The following is a 20111-nucleotide window of genomic DNA, read 5'->3' as shown; positions in this document are numbered from 1 at the left end:
TTGTGTGTATAAACTATATATCATAGTATCAATCTTGCTTTTAGATTTATTATAAAAAAATACAGACCGCAATACTACTATAATTGTTGTGTTGCTTATATTATGGCCCCTATATCCGCACACAAAATATATACTAAGGGCCCCGAGCTGTCCCTGAGCTTTACTTTCGCCCCGGACCCCTAAAAACTCAGGACCGGCCCTGGCCATATCCCGTCCTTGATACAGTTCTCACCAGAAGTGTTGCTGACAATGATGTTGTTTGTGGCCTTGTCCTGGTCTGGGTCACCCTGAGGTACGCTAGATGCTGATTATGTAGCGCCAATTGGGCTAGAGCCGTCCTGCGCCTTGGTGGGCCCAGGCACAGGCTGCTTCTTCATGTTGCTCCTTGGCGACTGGCCGGGCGCCCGGCCGCCTCGCCGTTTCCGAGTGGCGAAAAGCTTGTTCATGTCAACGGTTTTGGTGATGTTGCTCTCGGTGTACATCCGCCATAAGCCGTGGAACTGCCGGCTCAGATGCGACTTCCAGTAGTTCTTGATCTCGTTGTCGGTCCGCCCTGGCAGGTGGCTGGCAATCAGTGACCACCTGTCAGTAAGTTTAACATGAGATATTTAGTTTCATGGCTAAATGCAAACGGGGGATGTCTACACGTGAAAGCAACAATTTACTACTGTTGAGAGCAATGCGATGACAAGGGGTAGAGCGGAGCCATGAAAGTTCAGTGTTCGGCCGGTTGCGTCGGAGCCGTTGGATTTGAGTCGCGTGGGCTATTGGATCTGGCGGGAAAAAACGGTTTGCCCCACAGCTTTTTCTTCCTCTCGCTGGAATCGCATCTCCCGCTCGGTGCGCACCTCCTCTCCCCTCCAGTGGCCATCCTCGTCGCCGGTCCCCATCCTCACCGGCGATCATCGTCGCGGGTCCCCACTCGAGCCACGCGCGTTCGTCCGTGGCCTCGTGCTCGCCGGCAACCCGCGCTCGCCTCCGTATCCATCGCCGCCCGCGCTCGTCCTCGGCCTCGTGCTCGGTGTCGCATCCTTGGCCACCCGCGCTTATCGTCCATTGCAACTCCGGTGCCGGTCGTAGCAAAAACGAACGATGGTTGCAGCAATTCGTCGTCGTCACCGCCGTCGCTGCTCGCGACTCCGCCATGGATGGATGTAGCAAAATCCCACACCGGCAGTAGCAAAATCCGAGGATGGTTGCAAAAAAAAAAAAGCCACCGCGTAGTACGTCGCAGCTCAGCCATGATAGATGTAGCAAACCGTCGCCGGTAGTAGCAAAAAATAGCGATGGTTGTAGCAAAAACCTAGGCTGTTTCCAGCAAAGTTCTTGTCGTCGGTTGCCTCATTATTTTGCTTCCCATCCCCACCATTGACTTGGGGGTTGCAACTTTTCTGCACAACGGTTCGAGAACCTTCAACGGGGGGTTGCAGCTTTTCTGATGGGTCGAAGCTTTCAGCCGGTCGAAGCTGTCTACAGAAGCAGGTTGAAGCTTTTTCAAACTGCGGTTGCAGCTTTCATATGAATGAATGTAGCTTTTTTCAGTGCATGGTGTCCGGTTGAAACTTTATATGCCACAGGTTGAAGCTTTTGATCAAAGGGTTGTAGCTTTTTGGGTACTCGGTTGCAGCATCAATGGAGAAGCAAAGAATAAATGCTTCCAGGTTTGTTTTGGGGGGACATGCACTAGTAGAAAAAGCGTCAAATGTCAAGCACATTAGTGCCGGTTTGCTTTTGAGCCGGCACTAATGTGTGCATTAGTGCCGGTTCCAACGGCTAGCCGGCCGCTTTCATTAGTACCGGTTCGTGGCCGACCTTTAGCACCGGTTCGTGCCACGGACCGGTACTAAAGTGAGTGGTGGCAGGATGTTGTCAGTCCGCGGCCCCTCCAGCACCTTTAGTACCGGTTCGTGGCACGAACCGGTACTAAAGGTCGTCCTACATAAACCCTTCGTTCACCCAAGCTCGCTCTGTTCTTCCCCTTTCCCCTCTCCTCTCTGTTCTTCCCCTCTTCCTCTCGAGCTCACCACACATTTTGCCCAAAATTTGTCAAGATTTGAAGGCCCCCATCCATTCAAATGATCACAAAGGTTAGCAACTTTGTCCTTTCATCTCTCATTGCTAGATTAGCTCTTGCAATTCTTTGTATAGTGATTAATCTATGAGTTTAGTAATTTGGGAGGAAATATATGTGCTAGTATTTGATTTATATGCAATTTGAGGTCAAAAATAACACTTAGTTTGCATATGTAGGTGTGGTTTACTTAATGCCTTCTAAATCTCCGTCGTAACCACAGTCGATCGCCCGCACTGTTCCGTCGCCGGCACCACCTTGTGGTGAGCCTCTTGTTCATAAATGTTTTACATTACCAAATTGATATTTGTGTGATTTGGATATATAGTTACTCGTATAATTATCTTACCCGTACGTTGTTTGTTATACATAGTGCCATGGTTTTGATATCCGTCCCCGTCGGCCCTCGTCCTTGTTATGATTCGGATGTGGTATATTCTCTTTTAAAACTAGTTGTTGCATTTCATGTTTATGACAAATTATGCCCATCAAGTTGATATAGATATTTTTGTCTAGGAGGTTTGTGAACTAGAAATTCCAACCGACCCTATTGTCGAGAGGTTAAATTTAGTTGAAAGAGAAAACGAGTATTTGAAAGAAAAATTCAAAAGAAATGAGGGGGAGAAGATGGAATTGGAGTTGCATGTTGCCGATGTCGTCGATGATCACAAGATCAAGATGGAGAAAATGCGCTTGAAGATTAGAAAGATTAGAAAATATGCCATTGATAGTGAGGCTTGGTATCATTATGCTGTTGGATCAATTGTAACCTTAGTTGCGATCTTGATCGCATTTGTTGTTGCATTTAAATTCTTTAGTTAGAGAGTTATTTGTTTGTTGCATTTAAGTCTTGTATGAACTTTATGTATGAACTTGTATTAATTTGGTCTTTTCGGTGTTGTGTAATGAAGATGAGCCGACAATGGATGTACTATGACCGATGCTCTCCCGAGTTCATTAATGGCGTGCAAACTTTTCTGCTTGCGGCTGAGGCAAACAAGCGGGCGGATGGTTTTATGCCTTGTCCGTGTTTAGTCTGTAAGAATGATCACAATTACTCTACGTCAAGAACCATTCACGTGCACCTGTTTAAGTCCGGTGTCATGCCCCACTTAATGTTTGGACCAAGCACGGAGAAAGAGGGGTTATGATGGAAGATAATGAAGAAGAAGAGGACGACGACAGCTATCCTGGCCATGGGTTCCCTGAATACGATGATACAACAATGGGGGGAAAAAGCTGAGTCGGCAATGCGGGAAGAAGCTAAAGAACAGGCATCAGATGAGCCCGCTGATGATCTAGGTCGGGCCATTGCCGATGCAAAGAGAAACTGCGCAAGTGATTTGGAGAAGAAGAAGTTGCAGCGCATGTTAGAGGATCATAAGAAATTGTTGTACCCGAATTGCGAAGCTGACAAGAAAAAGTTGGGCACCACACTGGAATTGCTGCAATGGAAGGCAGAGAATGGTGTATCTGACAAGGGATTTGGAAAGTTGCTGGTAATAATAAAGAATATGCTTCCAAAGGACAACGAATTGCCCGAGAGTACGTACGAAGCAAAGAAGGTTGTCTGCCCTCTAGGGTTAGAGGTGCAGAAGATACATGCATGCCCTAATGACTGCATCCTCTACCGCGGTGAGTACGAGGATTTGAACACTTGCCCGGTATGCGGTGCATTGCGCTATAAGATCAGGCGCGATGACCCTGGTGATGTCGAGGGCGAGCGCCCCAGGAAGAAGATTCCTGCCAAGGTGATGTGGTATGCTCCTATAATACCACGGTTGAAACGTTTGTTCCAAAACAAAGAGCATGCCAAGGCGAGGCGATGGCACAGAGAAGACCGTAAGAAAGACGGAAAGATGAGAGTACCCGCTGACGGGTCGCAGTGGAGAAAAATCGATAGAAAGTACGGGAAGGAGTTTGCAGATGACGCAAGGAACGTATGGTTTGGTCTAAGCGCAGATGGCATTAATCCTTTTGGGGAGCAGAGCAGCAACCATAGCACCTGGCCTGTGACTCTATGTTTGTGTAACCTTCCTCCTTGGTAGTGCATGAAGTGGAAGTTCATTATGATGCCAGTGCTCATCCAAGGCCCTAAGCAACCCGGCAACGACATTGATGTGTACCTAAGGCCATTAGTTGAAGAACTCTTGCAGCTGTGGAACGGAACAGGTGTACGTGCATGGGATGAGCACATGGGGGAAGAATTTGACCTAAAGGACTTGCTGTTCGTGACCAGCAATGATTGGCCTGCTCTCAGTAACCTGTCAGGACAGACAAACAAGGGATACCATGCATGCACGCACTGTTTGGATGATACCGATAGTATATACTTGGACAATTGTAGGAAGAATGTGTACCTGGGACATCGTCGATTTCTTCCGAGCAGGCATCCCGTAAGAAAGAAAGGCAAGCATTTCAAAGGTAAGGCGGATCACCGGATGAAGCCTCGCCACCGTACTGGTGCTGATGTACATGATATGGTCAAGGATTTGAAGGTAGTCTTTGGAAAGGGTCCTGGTGGACAACCTGTTCTGAATGACGCTGACGGACGTGCACCCATGTGGAAGAAGAAATCAATATTTTGGGACCTGCCCTATTGGAAAGACCTAGAGGTCCGCTCTGCAATCGACGTGATGCACGTGACGAAGAATCTTTGCGTGACCCTGCTTGGCTTCTTGGGCGTGTATGGGAAGACAAAAGATACACCTGAGGCACGGGAGGACCAGCAACGTATGCATGGAAAAGACGGCATACATCAGGGTCATGCCAGCTACGCTCTTACCAAAGAAGAGAAGGACATCTTCTTTGAATGTCTGCTCAGTATTAAGGTACCGTCTGGCTTCTCGTCGAATATAAAGGGAATAATAAACATGGCAGAGAAAAAGTTCCAGAACCTAAAGTCTCATGGCTGCCACGTGATTATGATGCAACTGCTTCCGGTTGCATTGAGGGGGCTTCTACCGGATAACGTTCGATTAGCCATTGTGAAGCTATGTGCATTCCTCAATGCAATCTCTCACAAGGTAATTGATCCAGAAATCATACCAAGGTTAGAGAATGATTTGGTGCAATGTCTTGTCAGTTTCGAGTTGGTGTTCCCACCATCCTTCTTCAACATCATGACGCACGTCCTAGTTCACCTACGCGAAGAGATTAACGTTTTGGGTCCTGTATTTCTACACAATATGTTCCCCTTTGAGAGGTTCATGGGAGTCTTAAAGAAATATGTTCATAACCGTGCTAGGCCAGAAGGAAGCATCTCCAAGGGCCATGAAAATGAGGAGGTCATTGAGTTTTGTATTGACTTTATTCCTGACCTTAAGCCGATTGGTGTTCCTGAATCGCGGCATAAGGGCAGACTGGATGGAAAAGGCACGCTAGGAGGGAATCAAAAAATATGTATGGACGGACATTCTCTCACTGAAGCACACTACACAGTTCTACAGAATTCCGCCTTGGTGGCTCCGTATATGGACGAACACAAGAATTTTCTACGCTCCAAACACCCGGAGCGGTCTGATGACTGGATTACACGTGAACAAACCAGGAGTTTCGCCGGCTGGTTGCAGACACGTACCATGCATGACGCCTCTATTGAAGATGACCTGTACTCGCTGTCCCAGTTACCATCTTCGAATATAATGACTTTCAAAGGGTACGAGATAAATGGTAATACATTTTACACGATCGCCCAAGATAAGAAGAGCACCAACCAAAACAGTGGTGTCCGCTTTGATGCAACAACCAAGACGGGAAAGGAAACATATTATGGTTACATAGAGGAGATATGGGAACTTGACTATGGACGTGGTTTGAAGGTCCCTTTGTTTCGGTGCAAATGGGTCAATATGACACGAGGCGGGGTAACGGAAGACCCGCAGTATGGAATGACAACAGTGGATCTCAACAATCTTGCGTATGCAGACGAACCATTCGTCCTAGCTAATGATGTGGCACAGGTTTTCTATGTGAAGGATATGTCTACCAAGCCGAGAAAAAGAAAAGATAAGGAAGCGAATGCATCATACGATGAGCCAAAGCGCCACATAGTTCTTTCTGGGAAGAGAAACATCGTGGGAGTGGATGACAAGACAGACATGTCAGAAGATTATGAAAAGTTTGATGAAATTGCTCCATTCACAGTGAATATTGACCCGAGCATCCAGTTAAATGATGAAGATTTTCCATGGCTACGGCGCAAAGGGACACACGCGAAGAAAAAGTTTCACACCCAAAGATCTGGGATGTGATCGGCTTCACTATCATCACTTTCTTCTGTGTTTCACACCCAGGAGGGAATCTCTGTAATAGTTAGGGTAGTTATGTGTTTTGGCATTTGAAACGCGAAGAAATTTTATGTGCAAACAAATTCTTTCATGCATTTACTGATTTTTTCAGCTAAATGACCCTGAAATTGAAAAGCATTTCAAATGAACTCAGAAAAGGTTGAAAGTTGGCATGGTATCATAATTTCACCCACATAGCATGTGCAAAAAAGTAGAGAGGGTTACCGCAAAAACTGGATGCACTTCGTGTACAAAATGGACAATCTCTTTCGAAGTATCAGGGTTTCGGACGAAAACTCATCCGTTACAAAGGCATTTCATTTTTTAAATAACCTAAGCATTACCAAATTGAATATAATGATAAAACACACTAATATTAAACATAAGAAAAAAGAATCACTGAAAAATCTATTTTCAAAGTTAAGTTATTCACAAACTAGTGATTCACACAAATTTCAAATAATTCAAAATGTAAACTATTCAAATTTGTAAACTACCGGCACTAATAGAAAGTTTGTAATTTTTTGTACCTAAAGCAAAAATATTCACAAAGAAACTCTAAATACAGCAAAAAACAACTCAAAAATAAATAAAACAAAAATAAATAAAGCAAAAAATAAAAAAAAAGCCCGCCTACTGCGCCACAGCGGCCTGCATACGACTAGAAACCCAACCTGTTGTTGGGCCAGGATGCAGGCCCGCAAAGGCCCAGTAGGACCACAGGGCAGCACAGAACATTTAGCCCAGTAGGCCTGCATTGGAGAGGAGCTCGAGAGAGCTACCGCACTGGGGCTTATAAACCAGTGCGGATGCCCCTCGGCTAGCGAGGTGGGACTAAGCATGACGCACCGCACCTGCGCCAGCGCACCCCCTTTAGTACCGGGTGGTGGCTCAAACCGGTATTAAAGGGAGGGTCTTTAGTACCGGTTGGAGCCACCACCCGGTACTAAAGGTGGGTGCTTCCCGCCGCTTGGCCTGGCCAAAATTGACCTTTAGTACCGGTTGGTCGCTCCAACCGGTAATAAACGCCCATCCTATATAAGAAAACACTTCAAAAAATTCAGTTTTTCATCTGCTTCTTCTCCTCTGCCCCGTCGCCCGCCGCCCGCCGTCGCCGCCCTCGTCGCCACCCCTCGTCGACGCCCCCGTCGCCGCCCCGTCCCCGTCGTCGCCGCCCCGGCCGTCCCCGTCGCCGCCCGGTCCCCGTCCCCGTCGTCGCCGCGCCCCGCCCCGTCATCCCGTCGTCCCCGCCCGGCTCGTCCCCGTCCCCGTTGTCACCGCCCCGTACCCATCCCCGTCGTCGCCATCCCCGTCGTAGCCGCCCGTCGTCGTCCCCGTCGCCTCGCCTCGCCGGTGAGCTCCTGCCCCGGCCGCCATGTCCACACACACACACATTGTTTTTTTCGTTTTTTAGTTATAGAAATTTTTCTGTTTTTTAGTTATAGAAATATTAGAAATGTTAGTTATATAGAAATGTTATAAATTTTTCTGTTTTTAAGTTATAGAAATATTTATAGAAATGTTAGCAATTTTTCTGTTTTTTAGTTATAGAAATATTAGAATTGTTATAGAAATGTTAGTTATATATATATAAATGTTAGAAATTTAGAATTAGTTTTAGTTAGATGAATTAGATTAATGTCAAATTGTTAGAATTTGCATATAGAATTTTAGTTATCACAATCCAATCATTTAAAAAATGTTACTTTTTGCGGGCATATAGTGTTTGTTCTCGACGATGCCCGGCCCGCATCCTCGCCGTCGACCCGTTCGCGACGACGTCCGGCTGACCCATGTCCGGGATTGGGCTCCGCCGGGCTGGAACTGGGAGGTGCTACCTGGAGGAGTGCGCCGCTTGGTGAGGAACCTGGCCTCGGGTCCCGTCGTCGACCCTGATCTCCTTTGGTGGCGTTCGCGTGGGCCACACTCGGTGCAGATGGAGTCGGCCCCGCCGGAGGTGGTGCATCGTCGTGTCAGGGAGGAGGACGAGCACGTCCATCGCTACATGGCTACTATGGATGTCAGGTTCTCCAATACCTGGCAGGTTCTTTGGGCAGATGACCGGAGATATGATCCTATGATGGTTCCTTGTCTTTGGGTGTCCACCGCCCGCGCCCCAGGAACCACGAGTGGCCTAGATTCTTCTATAGTATTCGATCTTTATTAGCTACCTAGCCAGTGATGTATTCGAGATTATATATTATTCGAGACGATGTATTCGAGATTATATATTATTCGAGACGATGCATATTATGTACTATATGATTCAGTTTTTCCTTATTGATTGCATCCATGCATTGTAATTTGAATACTAAATTGTTTTATATTTCTTCTGTATTAGTTAAATAAAAGCTATGGCGGACAATACCGGCAGAGAGGGAGAAGAGGCCCTGTTCGAGATCATACGCAGCCCTAACAGGCCAGATGATCTGAATGAAGCAAATGACGGCTCCCAATATCTGAACAATACCGGGGAGGGTGATGATAAGATATTCGATCTCGACGACCGAGCTGATGAAGTCATGAACTATGATTATGATTATGATGACGCAGACAATGATTATGATGACGAATACAATGTTGATCTTGAAATAACAAAGACTACCGGCGAGGTATATTTATATAAGCAGGCATCTAGTGATCATCACATGTTTTTTTATTTGAAGATATATTAACGAATCGATCTTTCTTCTTTCAGCCCTCCGGATCGAGCAAATCTGCTTCTACAGACAGCAGGACAAAGCGCGGCCCGGGCAAAAAGTTGAAGGAGGGTGTAAAGTACAACATCGATTCCATCAAAGCTAGTGGCGAACCCCTCACGCCTAAGAACATTGCGAACAAGTTCGTTCGTCAGTGCGGAGTTCTTGTGAAGGACCAACTCCCGATCTCCATTCAAGAATGGAAAGAGCCAAAAACTAAACGCCCAGATGTTACTTGGGTCGACGACAGAGCAAAACAAAAGCTTTGGGAATCTCTGATGGAACATTTCACCCTACCAGATTATTTCACTGATGCAGATGTGCAGAAAGTCAAGGACGCTGCTCTTAAGAAGATGGCAATTGCATTCAACACCCACAAGAAAACTGTATGGGCCAACTACCTCGCTGCAGAAAGGAAGACTCCAGAATTCAAGGGAACACTGGAGAAGCAAAGAGAACACTGGCCCGCTTTCGTGAAATTCAAGGAATCAGAATTATCTAAGGAACGGTCGAGAAAAAACAAGGCCAATGCCGCAAAAAAGACGCAGTTCCATAGGCTGGGTCCAGGTGGCTACGCGGTGGCAATGCCTAAGTGGGATAAGTCTGAGCAAGAGATGGAGGATGCAGGGGTCACTCCGGTTACTAGGAGCTGGCCCCCCAGGTGCAGAACTTGGTTCTATGCGCATGGGGGGCGTTGGACCCGAAGACAGGCCTGGTTTCGAAGAAGGCAAGTCTAAAAGGAGCAGAACAAAAGTTACTTGACGCAATAGAAGATGCTCGAAAGGGGTGTTCACGCCCAACAGAGAGAACGACGAGCTTACGCGCGCCCTGGGAAATCCTGAACACCCGGGAAGAACACGAGGCAAGGGCGTTATTCCCTGGTATGAGGGCTTTTCGGAATGGAACGACGACTACAGGACCCGTGCAAGAAAGAAGATGGAGGAGGAGAAGAAGAGGAAGCTGGAGGAGGAGCAGAGGAAGCAGGACGCGGAACGCCTTCAAGGCCTAGAAGCAAGGCACGCGGACTTGGCACTCAAATTCCAGCAGCAGCAGCAGCAGATCGACTCACTTAGCCAGGAAAGGGGGTCTCAGCAGCGGCAGCAGCAAGCGGATGATCATCCAGCATTGGATAGCACCGTCCCATCCATGCCGAGAAGCAGCGTTGGGTCCGCCCCGGGCGACGCACTGCTGGATACATACCCTGTGGATGACATCATAGAGAACACTAACTGTGAGCTACACTTCAAAATGAAGAACATATCCATGAAGGTGGCGGACGCCGTTGCTTTTACAATTACCCCAGAAGCAACCTTCCATTGCGCCCCGATTCTAGCGGGCTATGCTCATGTCTTGGTTGATGAGGTGGTGGATGCATATTCGAGGCTAGAGCTTGACATTCCTGGAGGTGACGACGAGTACACACTGGGAGAGGCCATACATCCTATCATCCTATTGAGAAAGGATTGCATCATCTTTCGAAGTCCACTGACACCGCGTCTGCCGACTCCTCCTCGAAGTCCGCCACCGTGTCAGCAGACTCCCGCTCCTCCATGTCCACGAACGCGTTAGCAGACTCCTGCTTCCAGTCCGGCACAGCGTCAGGCCACTCCTCCTGTTTGAAGTCCGACACCGTGTCAGGCCACACCTCCTACTTCAAGTCCGGCACAGCGTCAGGCCACACCTCCTAATCCAAGTCTGACACCGTGTCAGGCCACACCTCCTGCTTCAAGTTCGGCACAGCGTTAGGCCACTCCTCCTGCTCCAACTAAGCCACGTCAGCCGTCTCCGCCGCCTAAGCAATCGCAGAAGAGACACGCCGCAGCTATGGTGCGTAGCGGTACGAGTCGAGGTAGTACAGGAAGTACAGGCGGAGACAAGCGATATAAATATGGTCCAAGCAGCCTCGCTCCTCTTCCTCAGAGGCCTTACGACATGACCGAGGAGCAAAACGATGTAATAGTGCGGGCCGAAGTGGACGCCCATTTTGGACCGAAACCGGCACCGCCGCCGAGGGAGAAAGTGCCTGAGGAAAAGATTGACCATTTCATTTGTATGGCTAGACCACCAGCTCCCAAGCTTGTTGACTCAGACTATGAGCGCCAAATCAGGAAGGCACATTGAGCATGACTACAGAAAGAAGCGAGCTCGAGCTCGAGCTAACAAGCCGCTGTCAAAAATGCGGGAAAACCGTTCCCCAGCTGGGAGAACAGGCGGCGCAATCGACCCCCCCCCCACCCGCTTGTTGTGCCAACAACACATGAGAGTACGCGCGCCCAATATTATTGTGGGCAAACCGTTTACGTTCCTGAGCTGGGCGATGTGGTAATAACCGAGGAGCATATAATGCAGGCTGAAATGCTCAAGATCACTGTTGGACAACTCCTCGATATCGAGCCCATGTCTCCGCTTAGAGAGGAGGAAATAAAACGGAAATATGTCCGGGGCCAACCTTTGGTCGAGCCCGAGGAGGTCAAGAACCTCCCAACGAGAATGTATGAATTGCATGATTGATACATGAAAATTACCAAGATTTCCGATCGAGAGTCCCTCATGGTGCAAGTCGAGGAAGATCAGTACTTCAATAAGAAAGCTCTGTCCGTTGAGTATTTAGAACTATTTCAGTTATTCAATCAAGATGCACTCGACAAATCTATCGTCAGTTGCTACTGTCTGTAAGTGATTTCTTTCTGTAATTTAAGTCTCAAGCTAGCTCTAGTGCTCATTGATTGATCATTAATTACTTGTAATTATATATCCTCACTATATATTCTTTTCTGTGGTATTATGCAGGATGAAGATGTATGAAATGAAAAAAGCTGGATGCTATGGCATTGGGTTCTATGACGCCCGGATAATTAAGCTACAGTAATTCTCTGCTAATGATGCCACGTCACTTCGATTACTGTTACTACTCTCGCGTTAGTTCGAAACAGATTCAAATTCAAATTCAAAATCAAACAAACAATAAAAGTTTTCAAGTATTAAAACTAAAAATGTTCGGAGTGAACCAAATGATGCATAGGTAATTATGGTGGAGAAACCACACCTTTATAAAATATTTAAATACTATTAGATGAATAAAACAGTAGCGAAAACTATTATCTAAATACTTTTAAATTTAAATAATTACGAAACTATTTTAGTTTGGGTAGCAAGTTAGTGTGGGTGTGGCATATTTGTAACATCAAATTAGGTGCCATTTTGGTATTTTTCTAAAACAAAAATAAAAGGAAACTAAGCTAAAACAGAAAAAGAAATAAAATAAATAAAGAAAAATCAAAACTAAAAGAAAAAAACAAAAGGCCCCCCTTCCCCACTAGGCTCTTGGCCCAGTCGGCTCAGCCGACCAGGCCGGCCCAGCCGGCCCCTCCTCGCTTCCCTTAACCCCACCCCGACCAGTAACCCTACCCCCGGTCCACCCCCACTGCTCCCGCACGAACACCACTTCCCCCACGAACCCCACTCCCCCCCCCACGATCCCCTCGACCCCCACCTCTCCTCTCTGCCCCCCCCCCCCGATCAGATCTGGATCGGGGCGGTTGGCCCCGACGCCGGCGACGCCGCCTCGTCTCCCCCTCTGCACCTCGGCAGCCCCGAGCCGGCCCCGACGCCCGTCCGCACTGCCCCGTCCCCTCTCCCTTGATGACTCCCCTCGCCGCGCAGACCGTGGCCGCGCCCTCGACGCCCGACGCCGCCCCGCCGCTTGAAGCCGGAGCCACCACGCCAGCCCGGCTCCGACGCCGTCGCCCTGGACATCCCCGCCGGACTGCGTCGTCCTCACCCCCGCCGCGCTGGACTGCCCCGCCCCGCCTCTCCATCGCCGTTCGCCGGGGCAACCCCTCCCCCCCCCACCGGAGCTCTTCTACCGCAACCCCCTCGCCGGATTTGCGCCCCCCGTCAACCTCCTCCTCCTCGTCCTGTCCGTCGACGGCCTCGTCCCCGTCCTCCTCCTCAAGCCCGCTGCCACTTCCCTACACCGCCCGTGAGCACCTCCCTCTCTCCCCGTCCCCGTCGCCCGTGCTCCTGACCGGGGCCGCGAGCTCCGAGCGGTCACCGCGCCCGCGCCTGCGTCCCCTGCATCGTCGCCCCGCCCCTATCCTCGTCGTCGCGGCTCGCTCGTAGCCGCCCGAGCGCTCACCGTGCCTCCCTCGCTTTGCGCCTCCCCTGGTCACCCCAACACGCCCGCGCGCTGCCTCGCCTCGCCTGGCCTCGCCACTGCCGCCTCAGGCAGCCGGCCTCGCCGTGCCCGTGGCCGGCAGCTTCCCGCCTTCGATCTGGGTGTAAGCCCAATCGGGCTGGGCGCCAGCGCCCGTAACCCACACGCCCGCAAAGGCCACCGTGCCAATGACAAGTGGGCCCAGCCCTAGAACAAAATAGATAAAAAAAGAATAATAATAATAATATAATTAATTACTTAAGATAATTAATTAACTTAATTAATCTAATTAACCCTGTTAATTAACCATAATTATTTGATTAGATACACAGTCTATCACAGTGGGGCCCATCCCTAATTAATCCTGATTAGGTTAATTAATTTGTTTAATTAAAATGTGTCACTGACTAGTGGGACCCACTGGTCAGGTTGACCAGTCAACCCCTGTTGACTGCCGATGTCAGCATGACATCATGCTAATGTCATAAATCCAGTTTCGAATTAAATTAAATAATTAATTAAATTCCAGAAATTAATAAATTCTTTTGAAAATCATGTCTTTTAATCCGTATCTCGGATGAAAATACTTTCTACATGAAAGTTGCTCAGAACGACGAGACGAATCCGGATACGCAGCTCGTTCGTTCACCACACATCCCTAGCATAGCAAACACATAACTTTCCCCCTCCGGTTCATCTGTTCGAAAACGCGAAACGCCGGGGATACTTTCCCGAATGTTTCCCCCCTTCGTCGGTATCACCTACTACCGCGTTAGGGCACACCTAGCACCGCGTATTGCCATGTTACGGTTTGTGATGCTTTGATTTGCTTTGTTATTTATTGTGTTCCCCCTCCGTTACTTCTTTTCGGTAGACCCCGAGACTGCCGGCGACCCCAGTTCGACTACGGAGTTGACGAACCTTCCTTGCCAGAGCAACCAGGCAAGCCCCCCCCCCCCCTTGATCACCAGATATCGCCTATTCTTCTCTATACTGCTTGCATTAGAGTAGTGTAGCATGTTACTGCTTTCCGTTAATCCTATTCTGATGCATAGCCTGTCATTGTTGCTACAGTTGTTACCCTTACCTACTATCCTACTGCTTAGTATAGGATGCTAGTGTTCCATCAGTGGCCCTACACTCTTGTCCGTCTGCCATGCTATACTACTGGGCCGTGATCACTTCGGGAGGTGATCACGGGTATATACTTTATACTTTATACATGATACATGTGGTGACTAAAGTCGGGTTGGCTCAAGGAGTACCCGCAAGTGATTCTGATGAGGGGGCTGAAAGGACAGGTGGCTCCATCCCGGTAGAGGTGGGCCTGGGTTCCTGACGGCCCCCGACTGTTACTTTGTGGCGGAGCGACAGGGCAGGTTGAGACCACCTAGGAGAGAGGTGGGCCTGGCCCTGGTCGGTGTCCGCGGATACTTAAAAATAACACGCTTAACGAGATCTTGGTATTTGATCTGAGTCTGGCCATTTGGTCTATACGCACTAACCAACTACGCGGGAACAGTTATGGGCACTCGACGTCGTGGTATCAGCCGAAGCTCTTCTTGACGTCAGCGACGGAGCGGCGCGCGCCGGATTGGACTGGAATGCCTGCTATGCTAGGTCTTCTTCCGGCCGCGCATGCAACGTGCAGGTGTGCAATGGGCGATGGGCCCAGACCCCTGCGCGCATAGGGTTTAGACCAGCATGCTGACCTCTCTGTTGAGCCTAGGTGGGGCTGCGACGTGTTGATCTTCCGAGGCCGGGCATGACCCAGGAAAGTGTGTCCGGCCAAATGGGATCAAGCGTGTTGGGTTATGTGGTGCACCCCTACTTGGAAGTTTATCTATTCGAATAGCCGTGTCCCTCGGTAAAAGGACAACCCGGAGTTGTACCTTGACCTTATGACAACTAGAAACGGATACTTAATAAAACACACCCTTCCAAGTGCCAGATACAACCCGGTGATCGCTCTCTAACAGGGCGACGAGGAGGGGATCGCCGGGTAGGATTATGCTATGCGATGCTACTTGGTGAACTTACCATCTACTCTCTTCTACATGCTGCAAGATGGAGGTGGCCAGAAGCGTAGTCTTCGACAGGATTAGCTATCCCCCTCTTATTTTGGCATTCTGCAGTTCAGTCCACTGATATGGCCCTTTACACATATACCCATGCATATGTAGTGTAGCTCCTTGCTTGCGAGTACTTTGGATGAGTACTCACGGTTCCTTTTTTCCCTCTTTTCCCCTTTCTATACCTGGTTGTCGCAACCAGATGCTGGAGTCCAGGAGCTAGAGATCCCGAGGATGATTCTACATGGAGTTCGGCTTCGAGGAGTAGTTAGGAGGTCCCAAGCAGGAGGCCTTGCCTTTTCGATCGTTGCTACTTTTGTGCTAGCCTTCTTAAGGCAAACTTGTTTTATGTCTGTACTCAGATATTGTTGCTTCCGCTGACTCGTCTATGATCGAGCACTTGTATTCGAGCCCTCGAGGCCCCTGGCTTGTATTATGATGCTTGTATGACTTAATTATGTTATAGAGTTGTGTTGTGATATCTTCCCGTGAGTCCCTGATCTTGATCGTACACATTTGCGTGCATGATTAGTGTACAATTGAATCGGCGGCGTCACAAGTTCATTGACCCAAATACCGTTAATGAATACACATTGAAATGGAAGCGCCTCAATAGCAATGAAGATATACTACTTCCTTACAACTTTGAGTGAGTCACACTGTTTTGTACTACAAATTCTGTTTTTGCTTACTAGCTAGATGTTAATAAGTGTATAGGGTTTAGGGTTATAGTTGATTAGTGTTATGCACATGCCCGCTTAATTTATACATGCAAATGTATGCGCATGCAGGTTCCATTGGATCTTGTTAGACATTAAAGTTGACGAAGGAAAAGTTGAAGTACTGGACTCACTACTTAAAAAAGATGGTGACTATAGCATCGTGAAGGGGATAGTCGACAGGTAATTTCAATTATTATTAACTATATCTCGGCCTATTTAGTTCGTCATTTCCTGATATGAACTATTTTTAATAACCCCTTTATTAATTTTCTTTGCCAGCGGGCAGGGCTTGGGCAAAGTACATCAAGGTGACTCCAGAAAATGGCGACAAAAGCTATGTTGGTATCGACCCAAGGTAAGTAATTAAGTAGTACTAGCTAGCTAGCTACCATCTCTTTAATTCTTATTTCAATACCATTAATTAATTAACATGCTTGATTAATTATTATCTAATTAAATTCTATTCTCGTTAAGGCCCTGAAGCAGGCGCCGGGGACTGAAGTGTGTGCATACTACATTTGCGAGAACATTCGCATGATGGCATCCGAAAGGAGCAGATCTGATAGACAGGACTGGGTACGTTTGCCAGAACACTATTCACAAATCTTACATAATTGTCGATATCTAGTCACACAACTAATACACATGCATATTGATCTCCTTCTTAACAGTTCAAAAAGGTGTGGGACCAGCTCCTATCAACAGAGCGCATACGAGCACTTCAAGAGGAAATAGCGGGATTTTTGCTCGACCAGGTCATAGATCCCAAAGGAGAATACTATTACCCGCTACCGCCCCCATGAACCACTTGTCATCGTGCTCCGAAGGCACCAAGGCAACATGTAGGAGAAATTGTATATATATACATGTGTATGTGTGAATAATTAATGGTGGTTGTGAGACATTCGATTATATATATATATATATATATATATATATATATATATATATATATATATATGATCGGTTCTACGAAAAAAATCTATTTATATATATGCATAACGTGTACAATATGTAGTGTAGTAAAATACCAGCAAACAAAAAAGAATTAAATGGAAAACACAAAATTAATGGAAAAATAAAAATTAAAACCAACCCCCCCCCAAAACATTTAGTACCGGTTGGTGCTATCAACCGGTACTAATGGTCTACCAGCACCCGTGCCTGACTCGTGCCACGTGGTGGCACTTTAGCGCCGGTTCGTGCCAAACCGGTAGTAAAGGGGGGGGGGGGGCTTTAGTCTTCACTCTTTAGTGCCGGTTGCAGAACCGGCACTAAAGATCCTTACGAACCGGCGCTAAAGCCCGGTTCTGCACTAGTGATGGTGCAGCGGTGGGGGGAGGAGGTCGCGCCGCCATGATTGTAGCATCTCTAGTGGACGGTTCCAATGTAGGGAAACTGTGAGCAGCAGCTCGCGGACGGCATGTCCATCGCAGCTTCCCAAGTCCGGCTCGCCGGGGCGGAAGGAATCTGCAAGCCAGGGCAGTGGAAGAAGTGTTTGTGGGCGCTGATGTTGGAGATGGAGACTTACATGGGACTAGGGCTAGCCGGGAGCGGGATCTGAACGAGGAAGACGGGGAGCGGCTGAGAGAGGGAAGGGGATCGAGGGGAAGAAGATAAGCGTTGAGCGAGAGAAGGGGATCGAGAGGGGTCGGGCGAGCAGGTGGGCCAGCTGTTGCACGAGGCCCATGCCCTGTACGCGCTGTGTGCGACCGGCCGAAGTTTCGGCCGGTCCGCCGGCCACAAACGTTTACCTTAACCTAAACACTATAGGATACTTAAAACACGTGGGCCTTGCACTAAACCTGGTGGGCCAACTTACAGCAACTCGTAGCTAGATCTAAGGATTTTTTTTTTCCGAAGGAAGGAGTTTAGAGGCTTAATTTCTTAGGGAGGTGAACACGTCCGTAAACAATAGCACGTAAGGAGGTGGACAGATCCATTAATAACAACACGTATGTTTAATACACACACTCTCCGTCCCAAAAATGTCTCAACTTTTGTACTAAAGTTGTGACTTTTATTTTAAGACGAAGGGAGTATAATATCATCGGATGATTAAACCTATAGCAAATTAACAACAGACACCTACAGAAAATTGTCGCTTCTTTTCTCCTCATCGTGGCAGTTGTAAATGACTAGTGAAAGTGTGCTTTTAGTCCTTGCTAGGTGATTTACGAATCCAGATGTATTTTTTATTATTTTCTATATTCGTAGTACTGCAATGATTAAAGATAAATACTTCGAAAGTTCCATAAAAAAGGTAAGGTGAACTAAGACATGAGTAATATATACTGGTACTCGTATCCACAGAGCCGTACCTTTTGCCAATGGTGGCATGGAGCTTGACGATGAGATCGTCCTCCTCCTTAGAGAAGCTGCCCCTCTTCACCCCGTCCCTCAGGTAGTTGACCCACCGCAGCCTGCAGCTCTTACCACACCTCAGTAGCCCTGTATGTATATTGTATAGTAAACAACATGCACAACGGAAGTAGGAACAAATTAACATACAAGTACTCCTTCGATTTCAAAATAACTGCCTTAACATTGTACTAATTTTAGTACAAAACTATACTGAAGCTGAACACTCATTTTAGGACAGAGTGAACAGTATTCTCCACGCTAATTAATTAACTAAACATAAGTGTCTGCCGCGAACAAGAAAAATAGCTAAAGTAGTCAGAGCTTATGCCATATTTACCGGCATTCTTGGGCAGCGACCTCCATGACCCCTCGCCATGCTGGGCGATGTAGCTTGCGAGTATGTCGTCTTCCTCCTCTGTCCACTTTCCCTGCTTCAGCCCCAGCTTCTGGCAACACGGTGCTCTCCCCATGGATCCCCCTCGATCGTCGCCTTGTGTATGTGCCTCCCTAGCTTACAACAAATCAAGCAACCAAATCTGGCGGCTTGGTACTCTGGTATTAGTAGCTACTCCACCCTTGGATAGAAAGGGGTTATAGCTTGATCCAAGCCTAGGTACGGTGGTCCCAGATCTCTTTCTTGGCCACGCACCTGCGGCAAGACAATTAAGGCGCCATAGTATAGCACCGCGAGCAAGAGACGTCGGCCCGGGCCGGGCTGGTCATAACGGGGAGGAACTTAGGAGTAACATCACACACTCCAATACAACTTTGCTTATGTGGCACATATTTAATGAAGAGAGAGGTGCTTTAGGCTGGTCACAATGAAGAGAAACTTAGGAGTAACATCACACACTCCAATACAACTTTGCTTATGTGGCACATATTTAATGAAGAGAGATGTGCTTGTGGTAACTAGCTAAGTTACCGGAACATCACACACTTCAAGAAACAATCAGTTTATAACCGAATAAATACATCGCTGCATGACACTACATAGATGTTCCTACCCATATAGTCTAGAAAAGTGTGTAAGTTACTAGCTTATGTTTTTGCCCATTGTGACCAGCCTTACGACCATTTGATTTTTGGCCGGAGACACAAACAACTGTGGCACAATGCGTCACCACCGGTCCTTGCACTGACTCCCGAGCGACCAAGTTGTCCGCGCGCACATTGATCGCTGCACACACCGGCCGGCCGCAGTTAAGGCGTCATTGTACATGAAAGCCACTATACCGCTAAAAGCATGTACAATAAAGATGACATAAGCAGCTCATAAGGATTAAAATATCGGGTTTGTTATTTCACTGTTTGACACGAGAAAAACATCTAGGGACTCAGGGAGAAGGAAAGAAGGGAGTGTATTTCTCTCATACGCCGGGAAATGAGAAATGAGTATGCGGGCGTGCCAGTGCACCGTAGTACACAAAGAAAATATTGTAAGGAAAACATGTATTTCATTAATCTCGTTGGAGAAATAAAATCACAAGATCCCATAATAAAAAGGTGTGTTCCATGCACTAGTGTAGAACCGGGCTTTAGCGCCGGTTCGTAAGGGCTTTTAGTGCCAGTTCTGCAACCGGCACTAAAGAGTGGAGACTAAAGCCCCCCCCTACTACCGGTTCGGCACGAACCGGCGCTAAAGTGCCACTACGTGGCACGAGCCAGGCCCGGGTGCTGGTAGACCATTAGTACCGGTTGGTAGCACCAACCGGTACTAAATGTTTGGGGGGTTTGG

The 20111-nt window shown here is 47.8% G+C and overlaps 1 protein-coding gene across 1 annotated transcript; it reads right to left on the bottom strand.

The window, feature by feature from the left end:
• Nucleotides 1-7: 7 nt before the first annotated feature.
• On the bottom strand, nt 8-19045 carry LOC123162431 (myb-related protein P-like). Its single transcript, XM_044580213.1, has 3 exons — nt 18711-19045; nt 18331-18460; nt 8-582 (listed from the first exon to the last, which is right to left on the bottom strand). Exons 1-3 carry the CDS (start codon nt 18841-18843, stop codon nt 309-311), a joined length of 537 nt encoding a protein of 178 aa, XP_044436148.1. The 5' UTR covers nt 18844-19045; the 3' UTR covers nt 8-308.
• Nucleotides 19046-20111: the final 1066 nt, after the last annotated feature.

Source organism: Triticum aestivum, chromosome 1D (assembly GCF_018294505.1).
Source record: "Triticum aestivum cultivar Chinese Spring chromosome 1D, IWGSC CS RefSeq v2.1, whole genome shotgun sequence".
Classification (NCBI taxonomy): Eukaryota; Viridiplantae; Streptophyta; class Magnoliopsida; order Poales; family Poaceae; genus Triticum; species Triticum aestivum.
This window is presented reverse-complemented; position numbering and strand designations above follow the sequence as displayed.

Bases quoted from the DNA above. Each gene is read 5' to 3' on its own strand.
- LOC123162431 (XM_044580213.1), bottom strand. From the start codon at position 18,843: ATGGGGAGAGCACCGTGTTGCCAGAAGCTGGGGCTGAAGCAGGGAAAG. The intron at 18,461-18,710 runs GTAAATATGGCA...ATATACATACAG, and splicing joins GTCGCTGCCCAAGAATGCCG to GGCTACTGAGGTGTGGTAAG. The intron at 583-18,330 runs GTACGGCTCTGT...ACTTACTGACAG, and splicing joins CATGCCACCATTGGCAAAAG to GTGGTCACTGATTGCCAGCC.